The sequence below is a fragment of the Seriola lalandi genome, unplaced genomic scaffold (genome assembly GCF_002814215.2).
Source record: "Seriola lalandi dorsalis isolate HSWRI2012SDOR001 ecotype SW California unplaced genomic scaffold, Sedor1 jcf7180002054372, whole genome shotgun sequence".
NCBI classification, from domain to species: Eukaryota; Metazoa; Chordata; class Actinopteri; order Carangiformes; family Carangidae; genus Seriola; species Seriola lalandi.
Window position 1 is genome coordinate 514,178 of NW_019524925.1, and position 12,708 is coordinate 526,885.

General features: G+C 41.2%; 2 protein-coding genes across 3 annotated transcripts in view; one reads left to right on the forward strand and one right to left on the reverse strand.

Moving 5' to 3' along the window:
- The first annotated feature begins 269 nt into the window (after positions 1-269).
- lysmd2 (LysM, putative peptidoglycan-binding, domain containing 2) lies at positions 270-5,904 on the forward strand. The gene is made up of 3 exons (XM_023408770.2): positions 270-694; positions 1,807-2,153; positions 5,117-5,904. Exons 1-3 carry the CDS (start codon positions 449-451, stop codon positions 5,166-5,168), a joined length of 645 nt encoding a protein of 214 aa, XP_023264538.1. The 5' UTR covers positions 270-448; the 3' UTR covers positions 5,169-5,904.
- Positions 5,905-6,001: 97 nt separating this feature from the next.
- Positions 6,002-12,708, reverse strand: part of scg3 (secretogranin III) — a 12,863-nt gene continuing 6,156 nt past the window's right edge. For both annotated transcript variants that reach the window (XM_023408769.2, XM_023408768.2), the window contains exons 9-12: positions 11,416-11,499; positions 10,670-10,777; positions 9,544-9,633; positions 6,002-6,913 (exon numbers count right to left, since the gene is read on the reverse strand). In XM_023408769.2, the coding sequence (XP_023264537.1) occupies positions 6,795-6,913; positions 9,544-9,633; positions 10,670-10,777; positions 11,416-11,499 (401 nt within the window). In that variant the 3' untranslated portion in view covers positions 6,002-6,794. The remainder of the gene's footprint in view (positions 6,914-9,543; positions 9,634-10,669; positions 10,778-11,415; positions 11,500-12,708) is intronic.

The following is a 12,708-nucleotide window of genomic DNA, read 5'->3' on the forward strand; positions in this document are numbered from 1 at the left end:
CAAATAGTTGGACCAGTTTTGTATTAGTTAGTGATCAACAAGTAGTTTGAGCTAATATTATTACACACAATGTTTAAAATTTGCTTCTTTAGCTAATATAACTTAAGTCTAAAGCTAGGCCAGGGAATGTAAACTAATATATAGCAGATTTATAATCAGTATCGTAAATTATTTTGAAAGTGCAACCGGAAACTGTATTAATGACGTTCCTCCTGGACGTTCTGACGCTCCGTACGGTTTTACGTAACGTAAGGGATCTATGACAAAAGCGAGCCGTGAGGTAGTGGTCCCCGAAACATGTCTGTTATCCCCTGGGTTGACACGCCGAACAAGACCGGGGATGGGAATCTCCCTGCCGCTTAAACCAGCGATTTACTTCACTGCGGCGAGTCAGCTGGAGCGTTGAAACAAACAGAGGCAACCGGGCTCTTTATTTATTCAAGAGAAGATGGCGGAGTTCTCGCCCGTCCTGCCGATGCGGGATGGAGGAGGACGATTTGGCCAGCCCATCTTCCCTCGGTCCAGGTCCGGTTCCGAGTCAGAAAGCGAACTGTCCCAAAGCTTGGCCCGGACCAAGATCCGCTCATACGGTAGCACGGCCAGTGTCACAGCCTCTCTGGGGGAGAAGTACATAGAGCATCGGGTTACAGACAGTGATACCTTGCAAGGGATTGCTCTCAAATACGGTGTTACGGTAAGGTTGCCACACAAGCACTGCGGGGATAGTTGGGCTTGATGTTCACCTTGTCAGTGATATCTGACTGATTAAGAAACCAGGAGTACTTCACTGTACCACTAGTCTCTTCATTGACAAGAGGATTCCCACAAAATCATGTCAATTTGCTATATGGGCAAACAGTAAAGTGTACTTCTGTGTTCATTGATCTGTCAGCACACTATAGTTTGATTCAACTTTAAAGTCAACTAACGGACCTAAATAAACTTTAGGCCAGAAATGCCTTCTGAAAGCCTCTGAGCAGTTTACTCTGGTGTTGCGACAGCTGGTGATCTTTAGAGTTTCACCATCAAATTCTTTCTGTATTTCGCATCACCTAGTAGGAGCAGGGGGCTGCCTTGATTTTTTACTTTCGTTTTCACAACGTGTTCCTTGACTATTGAAGGGAGAAGAGGTGGCAGGTGTGAGAGCTCACAATAAATGCAGCAGGATCATTATTGTTTAGGCGACAGGCAATATTCCTTTTTAGATGTCTCAAAAAACTCCAGTTGCTGCTCCTGTTCACAAATTTCAAAGTCAAAGCAGTCCGGACAGGTGAGCCAAGGTGGAAGGTTTATCAAGTCTGCACGCATAGGTCTCCAGCCAAGGCCGGATTATGAAACGGGCAAAGTGGCAACTGTGCTGTGACCCAAGATCCTCAGACCCCCAGTGGCCTCAAAACCCTCAGGTTCACTGTGTGTCAGTTGGTTATAATTTGATTAAATGTATTACTACCCAATTAACTTCAGCAGCAAAAGATTTTGCCCCAGAAACGTCTGACAGGTTAATCCATCAATCCTCTAGTTACTTTCTAGATAGATTTGACTAAGAAGTTAAGAATGTAAGTATCTGCTAAAAGCCTTTTACTTTTGTTTCACTTGCAAGGAATTTAACAGATGCAAAGACTGACCAGCTGGACACATTATTAGTAGCATTTTATGTTGGAAAAAAACAGGTTACGTTTCACAAACTTTTTCTATTCATATAGCATGCGTGTTTTGTGACAAAAACAGAAGTGATACTTGTCACAGTGGTAATTACAGAGAAGAATTATTAACACTCTCCTTTTCGTTGTCACCCTGATATGGCAGATGGAGCAAATCAAGAGAGCCAACAAGCTGTTCAGCAACGACTGCATCTTCTTGAGGAACAGCCTCAACATCCCCGTGGTGTCAGAGAAGCGCTCCATATTTAATGGACTGTCTCTGGAGTCCCCCGACGGGGACGGTGAAGCAGCATGCCAGGAGGTAGACGCACCTTGTATTGTGACGCAGGATGTTGAGGGACCCTCGCCTGCACCTTCCCCGCCCCCCGAGGACTCCAAACCGCCCCAGCCTCAGCCAGAGGAGCTGTCAGCCAAAGACTTCTTACACAGACTGGACTTGCAAATCAAACAGTCAAAGCAGGCTGCACGCAGGCTGAAAGAAGAGGAAGTAAGGTGAGGTGACACTCTTTGAGACCAGGCTGTGAACGCTCACTGCCAGTATGTGGCCTGGATCTGTCCTGCCCCTAACGGTCCAGTCAGACGTGTTCTTGTTGAGCATGGCATCCAGTCAGACGGTGTTCATTCTGGGTGTGACGGCTGACTTTTGCTTCATTCAAATGACGGACACCTGTCAGCAGCTGCTTCTTGGTTCGGTGTTGTCCACTGAAAGATCATGAATGCTGAGTCAGTTTTCCTGCCTGCCAAACTGCGAGTGTTGTTTGCACGTTTTACAGGGTTTAGTTGACGGGATACATTTGTATATTTTTCTAATGATGAAACTCAGGATCTGTAGGTAACATTTGGCTGTTTTGCCACTGTGCTGTTGTGACTGTTCACAGCTCCCTTCTCCAAAAAGCAGACGATCTCAGCTCATAGACTCTCAAGGGGACTAAGATCATTTTAGGTTTAAGATTCTTGTAGTAAAATGGAGCCTCGGCTCTCGTTCCTGAGCTCAGTAGGTCATTGTCAGAGGTTTCAGTCAGCAGGAACAAATCAGGGGTTTCCAGATCTGATGTACTAGTCAGATGCTACGTTATGCAACAGTCAGGAATTTAAAGCAGGAGGTCTTGCTTGCTGAATCAGGTCTGTGCTTGTCTCCCTGACACTGCATGTTGAGACGGGGGAGCTATTTCGCGTCTGCTCGACCGTGAGGTAGTAATGGATACCTGGCATTCGCCCATTCAGAGAGAAATAGGTTTCGTCGGTACTATCCGTTCGGTCAAGACTGAGTCACACTGCAGCAAGTGTCCTGTACAGACACATGCTCTGTTTATCCACTTCTCTAAAAGTATTGTGCTCGTACTGCTGTGTTTTCAGAGCGGATACAGGCCGTCCTGGAGCAGCTCTTATGTTAACGTCCTTCCTGTCGGCCTCAGGGTAACATAATTGATGATTGTTCTGGCAGTTACCCCGGCATGAACTGTCCATTATACATAATTTCTATTATTACCGGTGGTCTGAAACCACGTTTCATGTGGTAATTTAACCAGAAAAAATAAGGCGGGTCTTTCTTACCTCATGAATGTACAGCTACAGAATACATTAACAGTTCATATCATATCGTATACCTATTAATCAACAACAGAGTAACATAAGTTTGGGATTTTTAATTTATAGTGTAATATAATCTATTATTCGACTCCTTTATAGAAAATAGATAAATAAATCAATACATTTACAGTCATTAACTAAAGGACTATCTTTATTAGCACCAGCAAATACTTCGAAATATTGTGAATACTATCCGTCAGTGTTTCAAGACAGTATTGTGACAAGTATTTCCTTATGATACGGCCACTAACTGCTTAGCATTTGCTATTAGTAACTATAGGCCTGTGTTTTGTGTGAGAGATGCACGTGCCTTGAGTAAATATGTAAGACAAAGTTTTTAATGTCTCCTTAAATGTTTACCCACCAGCGTAAGCTTTATGTTAAGCCCAGTGTCTGACTCCAGCCACATCTAAGGCCGGCCTGTGGCGCTGCACTGTGTTTAGACAAACAGAGGCTCGCGTCGTTGTTTGCACACGGTCCCAGAGCAAACACAGGCCGCACGCCTGCTTGGCTTTCTCCCGAGGATGAAACTAACCACAAGCCTCGGAAATCCAAACCGTAGGGAATAGTTTTAATGGAGCAGCTGATTGATAAATTTTATGTAGAAGACCTATATCTTTATTTGTCTCATGGTTTGAAATCAGTAACTATGATATCGCTATGGATTAACATGTTAACATTTTTCAGCCTGAAGGTGTCAGCCACCTTCTTCCACAAACTTAAATCAATATTCTTATCATTTACATTTATTGTAATCAGTTGCTGTCTTTCTTTATGTAGCACTTTCCAGATCAGGAGTTACAAAATGATGATAAAGGATAATAATAATAAGAAAAGATCATGAGGATATTAGGGTTATTTAAAAAAAAAAAAAAAAACTATTATGGCAAATTATTTTGATGCTGTACACATTCCCCTAGGAAGTGGAATCAAGTTAATCTCCGTTTCGTTCAGTTGCTAAACAAGATCTAATATCTGAATTCTCAGATCCAAATTTCAACGGGTTGTTCCACGAACCGAGGCCTGGCTCTCCACTAAAGTTCATGTAAATATAGATATAGATAGGGATATCTTGCCGACCCACAGACTAACTAAAAGGCAAGATAAAATGCACAATTTACTTAAGGGTGGTTCTAAACAGCTGAGTAGTGTGGGATTAGAGAGGTTTGCCCTCCACTGCATCCCTAAAAGAAATCAATAACTTTGGAATCTATCGGACCAATTAGCTTTCTCCACGAGGGGTTTTTCTTGTACGTTTTAAGAGATTGATTCTGTGCTCCTGCAGGTAGTTATTCCCGTCAGAGGTCTGATGTGTGAGAAAATACAGCGCTGTACAGCAACTTTCTTTGAGCGTCCTACTTTTACTGTTCTCTCTCCTCTTCTTCAAGTTCTCCTGCAAAGTGATGGTGTAAAGCCATCCGTTGCATCCTCTATTGATTTTGATCTTTCCATATTTCATCCCCTAATTAATAACATCTCTTGGCAGCTACACTGGACGTAGACAATAGCTTCGTCTTGTGATGACTTGCATTTCTGAAGTAGCCTTTCTAATATTGTGCTGAGTTGAAAGGAAAAAAAAAATCTTAAACTTTATTATGGGTAAGACATTGTGGTGTTGTAGTGAGAGACTGTTTTCTGGCCAGATGCGCCCTCAGCTGTGACCGAGGCTGTTTGATTAGCCTCATCCATTATTCACACACTCACCTAGACGCTGTGGTAGCCTGTTAAGCATATGGAGAAGGAGTGTGTTTGTGCATGTGTGTGTGTTTGTTTGTGTGTGTGTGTGCAGTTATATAATAATGTGTTTTCCACTGTGGAAAATTTCCAAGAAATGTTAAATGTTGTAAATCTTTTCTCATTTGCAGGAGCAATGAGGAGAGCTACACGGCCCCCACAACGTCATACCAGGAGATATAAAAGACCAGTCTGTTTACCTGAAGCCCAGTCTTGGACGCGCACACACACACACACACACACTCATAAACAAACACTACCACAACTTTCTTGCTTCTTTTCCTTTTTTTCTTTACCTTTTTGCTTTTACCAAACCATGTTGAACAAAAGTGTCATGTTTGCCTTTTATTTATTGATATGCAATTATTATGATGTATTTGATTGTTATCGTTTTGTACAGTTTTATTGGGAGACTTAACAGCGCAAAGGGGCATCTGATATTAATAGCCTCAGAGCACATGTGCCCATCCATTCATCTTATGCTTCTGAGGCTGCTGTACAGAACCCACCTGCTGCATATGTACACACACACACACACACACACACACACACACACACACACACAGTGCTAAGCAATTCCAGAAGGATTAGCTTGTTAGACTTGCTAACCGCTTCTGATGTGCTCAATCCCCTCCTAGAATAGCATCATTGGGAAGCATATTCAGGCCTTCCTCATCAGTGTTTACCCTGTATGAGCACACCCCCAAACAGAGGCAGTGGATGGACTCAAGCCTTTGCTCCATTTGCCTCATAGAAGCTTTTTTTTTTTTCTTTGGGAACTGAAGGGACTGCTCTATTTTTTTTGAAGTGTGAATGCATTATTTATGTGTGTGGAGAACTGTCTGTAACGGCTGTTTTGTTGTGCTTTTAAATTCTATTTGGTTTTATTTGGGGAGAATAAATACGTATTTAAACCAGACACGAAGATGTCAAGTGTTTTCACCACAGTGGTGCAGGTTCTCGTGAGCATCCTGTGGGTGTCAGTGCTGCTTCATTATCACAGTTGAGCACACAAGTAAAGAAAAGGCAATGTTTTAATTGCTTTTACATATTAGGAAAAAATCACAAATATTTACATTTAAAAATACTTCATCTTGCGTCTCTACAGAGATGTAAATGTTGAACTCACAGAGACATGCAGAGTAGATGATACAGACATCTCCCCCTAGTGGGCCCCAAGAATTACAGCAGAAGAAGAGAACAAGGAGTACGGAGGGCACTGACATGATACACAACAAATATATTTTTGGTAAATAAAAAGCAAGAATACATTAAGATCTTACATATATACTGGGAAAAAAAATAAAAGATAATAGGCTAAGACAGGTTACACATAATGAGTACGATTTGATATATGTGTATTTTTGTTGCGAAAAAAAAAATGTTTTGAAAACAGTAGTTGATGACAAAGCTACAGCATAATACTCTCATAACATTCATTTCTCACAGGAGTTGGGTTGGAGTAAATGCTTGCGTGTGAGTTTGTTACATAAAATATTTTGATTTCTCTCAATAAGTCTAGAGATTATTACTCTGCGATCTCGGCGTGCAAATATAATCAGTTAAGGGAACTGTAAGGAATAACTACTGTTTTGTTGATAGTATTATTAAATCCCTTTTCTTGATACATGTTGGGAATGTCTGGCAGGGTAAACAAGTTCCCTTAAGCAGGTAGTTTTGAATACACAGTATATACTTTACCATGCCATGGGAAATAACTGTAAGTAGTCAGGGTTTTGTTGGAGATCTTAGTGTCAAATTCAGTCCTGTGTTTTAGGCCAGAGGTGGGTTGGAGGATGGATGGTAGCGTTACAGGCTGCTGTAGATCCTCTTGATGGTGTCGCCTTCGTCCTTGGCGATGATGCCCTTCTCGATGTAGGAGTCCACCTGCTGGTCCATGAAGTCCTTCAGCTTGGACAGGTCATAATCTGGAAAAATCAGACACGACGGATGAAAGGTTTATAAACCGGAAAGAGGAGGAAGATCACGAGGCCACGGTGGTTGGCAGGATAGATCAGACATCAGAATCTTACAACACCGTCTCCTTAAAACGGGAACACCCAAACAAGCTGTAATCTGGTACGGTCAGTCATTATCACACTGGATTAAGGTCAGAGTTAGCATGTTTGTGTGGGGTTAAGAAGATACCACATACAAGCATTAAATCAGAAGGCCAAAATATCACACAATGAAAAACAATTCAAATCAAATCAAATCAAATTATACTTCTTATAATAAAATCATCCCTTATATTCAATTCAGTTTCAGTGTTATTAGTTTCTGGTAGTAATTCCCAACATCAAACCAGGTTATTTCATATAGTAAAATAGCTCGATACACCTTTAAAAACTATATTAACCTTTTTTTTGGAGCACGATTTGTATTCATCGTGCTCCAGACAAGTCAGTACCGTCACGTCACAATACGATGTGGCTATATTTAGAGATGGACATAATCTAACTCTGTCCTATCCATCACGGCAACAAATGAGTTTCAGCGTGCAGGCAAACAAGCTGCCGCACCACTGTTCTAACTGACTCAGAGTAAAGGAGGAACAGAAGGATAGAGGTCGGCCGGGAAGTCACACAACAACCTCTGCACCTTCCTAATGACATTTTATAGCTTTTATTGCATTGCCTCAAAATGCAGTCGCTTTTTTTCCGATGACAAACATGACGTGTGTGAGGGAATAAGAGAATGTGATTAGAGATCGCACTGCTTCTCTCAATCTTGGCTGTGAGGAACCAAGAGCCAAAACCAGGATATTGCCTCTACGTCCATCTGCTCCTTTGGCTAATCTGTGCAGTGTGTAGGCGTAAACACACATACACACACACGCACATATATGGGAACATTTAAACAAACACACAGAGAGAGTCCGCAGAGATTGTACTAATGGGTGCTTCTGGTAGAGTAAACACAATAAATGGCCCATCGCCTATTCTGTTACTATGACACTGTTTTTTTGGTTGAAAAGGCTTTTGTTCTCCTCTGGCTGTACTTTCTCTGAAGAGAGAGAACAATATAGAGAGAACAAGGATGAAGAGAGATTTAGAAAGCAGTTTAATATGGTACAAGGTGTGTTAGAAAAATAAGTAATGATGGGGAATCATTTTAGTCATTTACTGAATCCCGCTATGGGAAAATTGGGTAATTTTCAGGGGCACATTTTGACTCTGAGTGTGTGTGTCTGTTCTGACACCATTATCTGTCTTCTCTGCCCAGATAACTGACAGGCAGGCGGGGAGGCTCCTGTTGTCCCTGACAACCACTACTACACACTAGAATGCTAATGAGGTGTCCTATATAGAGCCGGGCCGGAGATGAGCACCAAACAAAACTTCCCTGCTGCTCCGGCCCCTCTGCTCGCCTCCAACCTGCAGCACTATAACCTCAGTGATTTTTTTCTGTCTTTCTTTCTTCTTTATTTAAGATGCACAGAAGAATCTGGGTCGACTTTATTTATTATTATTATCTGTAATCCCTCTGCTTTTGGATAGTTTTTCCTGACTCACTTGAGGCTGATTCGCCTATTGATCGGCTCAGATTAGATCGGGCCACTGAACATTGACAGTAAATATAAACCTCACGGAGCTAGAACTCTGGGGGGGGGTTTTGTCTGAGATGTCCTACTGTGATCATCACCATTGGACGGATGGCCTGAATAGTGAGAACTCATTAACATTTCATTCTCCTCTGCTTAATTAAGCACCACTGTGCATTGATTTTACACAGTGCAGAGCCCAACAGCAGGCTTCTCCTGGTAGTCGAGTACACTGTTGTGTGTGTGACACTGCCACAGTTTTCACAGCTCTGCAGGCCATTGCAGTTTATGGGTCATATACTGAATGCTGACATTTACAGTATGGGCAAGGCTGGAAATATAAACACACACTGACAAATACTAGAAATCTTGAGACATGAGCAGACATTGATGACAAAGACATGATGATCTTATCATGGACTTTTTGTGTATTTGTGATAGAAGTGCTAATAATGGACCAGGTTCCATATCTATGACTATATCTTCTTTTCACACACAGTCACACACGTGCACATGAAAACATGCCCAACCGCACATAAATGTCGAGGAACAGGTAGGCGTGAATAAATCAACAGGCCTTTATTTCTCTGAACAAGGCAGCTGTATCACGAGTAATTAGGACAGGACTCATCAAGAATTATCCATATTCATGAGATCTGGAGTGAAGCATCTATCCTGGTATCCCACGCTCATTTTAATTGCAAATTGAGGCTAACAAAAGAGCCTTCAAATTTTCTGTTCTCAAGTGCGTCATGTCAGGCCTGTCTGTGACCCACCACAGTTCACTGAAGGAGATGAGGGTTTGCAAATGAGGATGTTTTCTTGCTCTGGCTCTTAGTACTCAGTAAAGATTGGAGAGGGGAGAGCAGTTTAGAGTAACTACTTCAAATGGAAATGTTAGTCTCCCCACATATCACATTACTGATCCCCTGTGATCATTCAGCAGACACACAAAATTCAGGTCTGTATTTGGTCTCTCTCATCTATTATTCTTAGTAAGGGCGTGTGTCTCACCATCTTTGCCTTCTTCTTTGTTGTGTTTCTTCAGCCACTCAATGTTCTTCCTGATGGCCTCCAGATAAGTCTCTGATTTGCCCGGCCCATCTGAAGTGAAGAGAAGGAAGTAACAGAGAAAAGGAGACATGAGAATCATCTTCTATTATGTATTAGAAAAACAGTCAACAACTGAACTAAAGTTTTTCTTTACTTCTTCTCTAGTACATTAGCACTCAGAGGAGCCTAGTTTCCACTAAACAGTAAGACGGTGCTACCTTAGATTTATCAATTACTTACACCACTAAATTTTCCTGCAGCAAGACTTATCCATTATTTTTTTACATTTCAGTTGCAATGGGAAAACGCCTCCAGCCAGGATCGTACTTTCATATTGAACTAACTTTGAGATTTAAATTTATATTAACCACCAATCAAGATTAGACTGTTGCTTAACCACAGATTAAATGTAGATTATACCGTTTAAAAAATAAAAAAAAAGATATTACGCAACTCTGTGCAGCCTGTTAACACACAGATGACACTGTGCAGTTGACATTACTCAGGATTTATTTCATTTCCTGCTGAAAGGATGGTTCTGGTGGGAATGCTGCTCTACGTTTCATTTTGCCTTTTGTATTTATGCGTGTCTGTGTGTGTATCTGTGTGGATTAGACTGATGAACAGAAAACAGCAAGCTTTCCTGTTTTGCTGGACTGGCCTAGTTTAGGGACAAACAGGGATTTAACTATTATTGGCTTGGACTACACGGTGTTGTTTATTTCCTGTCAGCCCTGGCGAGTGAAAACAAAAGATCTATAATGAGACCTTTCACTGAGGTGGAGTATTTGCTATATTTGAGAAATTTCTGAATTTATTTGAGACATTTCACACACACACACACACACACACACACACACACACACACACACACACACACACACACAAAACCCCAATAAAACCATAATGCCAAAAACAATAACAACAAAAAACAAAAGTCATGCAATTTACAAGGCACACAGTTTATCATTTTTGAGGGGCCAACTCTTAAAATTGTATCAAACTATTTTAGCAAATGATTAAATGACTAAAAAACAAAAAGCTATTCATGTTTCCTCTGGTGGTCAGGATTGGGTAGTGGACTGACTGGTCTCAGCTGATGGCTGCTCCTTGGTTGAGTCTTTCAGGTTCTCATATTCCTTCTGCATCTTGGCGGCCTCAGCCTTGGTGTTATCATCCTCATCCAGGTTTTTCCCTATACAGCACAAAAATAAAACATACATGGAGCTTTAACATGCTGCTCACTTTCTCAGTTAAGAGATACTTATAGCAGTAATTCGGCATTTCGAGAAATACGCTTTTTCGATTTCTGGCTAGACTAATCAACAAATTACGTATTATTTGTTTAATTTGTACAAAAAACTGAAATGTACAAATGGAACATAATCCTCATTGAACACACGAACTGCCATTTTCACAGTTACAATGAGTGTTTGTTGTTGAGCCTTGGACACACTGGTAGATGGCTTTTATCTTAGGCTAGCTGTTTCCCCCTGTTTTCAGTCATTATGCTGAGCTAAGCTAACTGGCTGCTGGCTGTAGCCTTATATTTAATGGAAACATCTGAGAGTGTTATTGATCTTCACCGTTACTACACTGTCCTCTCTAATGAAGATGAAAATGCCCAAAACATAATCTTAAGAAAAGGTTTTGGATATGACACTGTTCACCAAGTTTGTTTTATTAATTACATCATTCCCATGAGTAGAAACAACAGCAGTTAAGCCTGTGTAGGTCCACAGAGTCTAATGTGCCAGTCACATCCGACCATGTCAAATAGAATAACAAGGTTTTATTTGACATGTTTGCAGGATAATTTGTGAAGCTGTTTACCGGTGAGTCCAGCGAAGTCAGGCGGCCCGAGAGACTTGCCCAGCTTGTTCTTGGTCTGCATGGCTATCATAGCATCCAGGTTCTCTGCAGGCGAGTGAAACAGGCCACACATTTAGATTCAGACTTGATTAAGCATTTTGTCATCAGTTCACTCTACAGACGATGAATGAAATCATCTTGAGCCTCGTGTTCCTGTGTGACTCAGAGGGTGATTATCATTACAAAAAGGGTTCCAACTAATTAATGGAAAGTAGGTTTAAGAGTATGACGACAGTGATAAACAAAGCCTTGTTTTTTTTTCCGCTATAATTTTCAATAATTTATTTATGCATTACAAACTGGATATTAAAGAAAAATAAACAGCAAAACCACTCCACTTATTTCCCCGCTCTAGATTCAGGTTTATCTAAACTCAAGATTTGTAGCATCACCTCTAGAACGGCACACACAAGAGTTACTTTTTATGATAAAAAATTAAAGCCAGGATGCCAAATGTATAACAAAAACTACCACATTTATCTGTTCAGGGTGTGTTACCACAACTAGTACAGGGGGTGGGGTATTATTATGTTTTCACAAAGGGATTAGAAAATATGAAAGGCCCTGAATCAGTCAGGGAATGACACAAACAGATCATATGGGAGTTAAATGACAACTAGTCCTCCCTGGATTAGTGAAGGGTTAAACATTATGTGGAAGCAGATGTTCGGGAGATACAAACAACCCAGAGATCAGCTGAAATGTCATCCTCTCGTCTCCTACTAGGTGCATTAATATTCTGGATGATCTGATCATCTGAATATTTGGGAAATTTCGTCATTTATTTTATGCATCGCCAGAACAAGAGCACCTCTGTGAAAAGTCAAAGACTATTAAGAGGAGAAAATGTGATGACAAGTTAGAGTTTTTTAGAGGGAGTTTTGCATGACAGAATTTTAGATATCTGGACTTTAAGAGACAAGAACATCAAAGATATAACAGGAACAGGAAGGAGCCCTACAATTTCATCTCTTATCTACATTTGCTCTAACCGCCTCTTATTTCTTATTATCTAACCATCTCACTTTTCCCTTGTGCTCTCTCTGTCTATTCAAGCTGCCCCCTCCCACCTGTAGCACAGTGGAAGCCCATTGTTTCACCCTCTCCCACTGCCCCCACCCCCCATCCCTCTCTCTTTATCTTCCTATCTTGAGGCCTGCATCACCCTCAGGCAGATTACCATTGATTGACAGCTGTGAGTATTCAGTTGTGTACCTGGGTGACTCATCGGAGCATCAGCCAGTTGGGGTTGGA

What these genes read in the sequence shown, in the direction of transcription:
- lysmd2 (XM_023408770.2), top strand. Translation starts at nt 449, where the DNA reads ATGGCGGAGTTCTCGCCCGTCCTGCCGATGCGGGATGGAGGAGGACGA. An exon ending in CTCTCAAATACGGTGTTACG is followed by an intron (nt 695 to 1,806) that starts GTAAGGTTGCCA and finishes CTGATATGGCAG; the next exon opens with ATGGAGCAAATCAAGAGAGC. An exon ending in CTGAAAGAAGAGGAAGTAAG is followed by an intron (nt 2,154 to 5,116) that starts GTGAGGTGACAC and finishes TCTCATTTGCAG; the next exon opens with GAGCAATGAGGAGAGCTACA.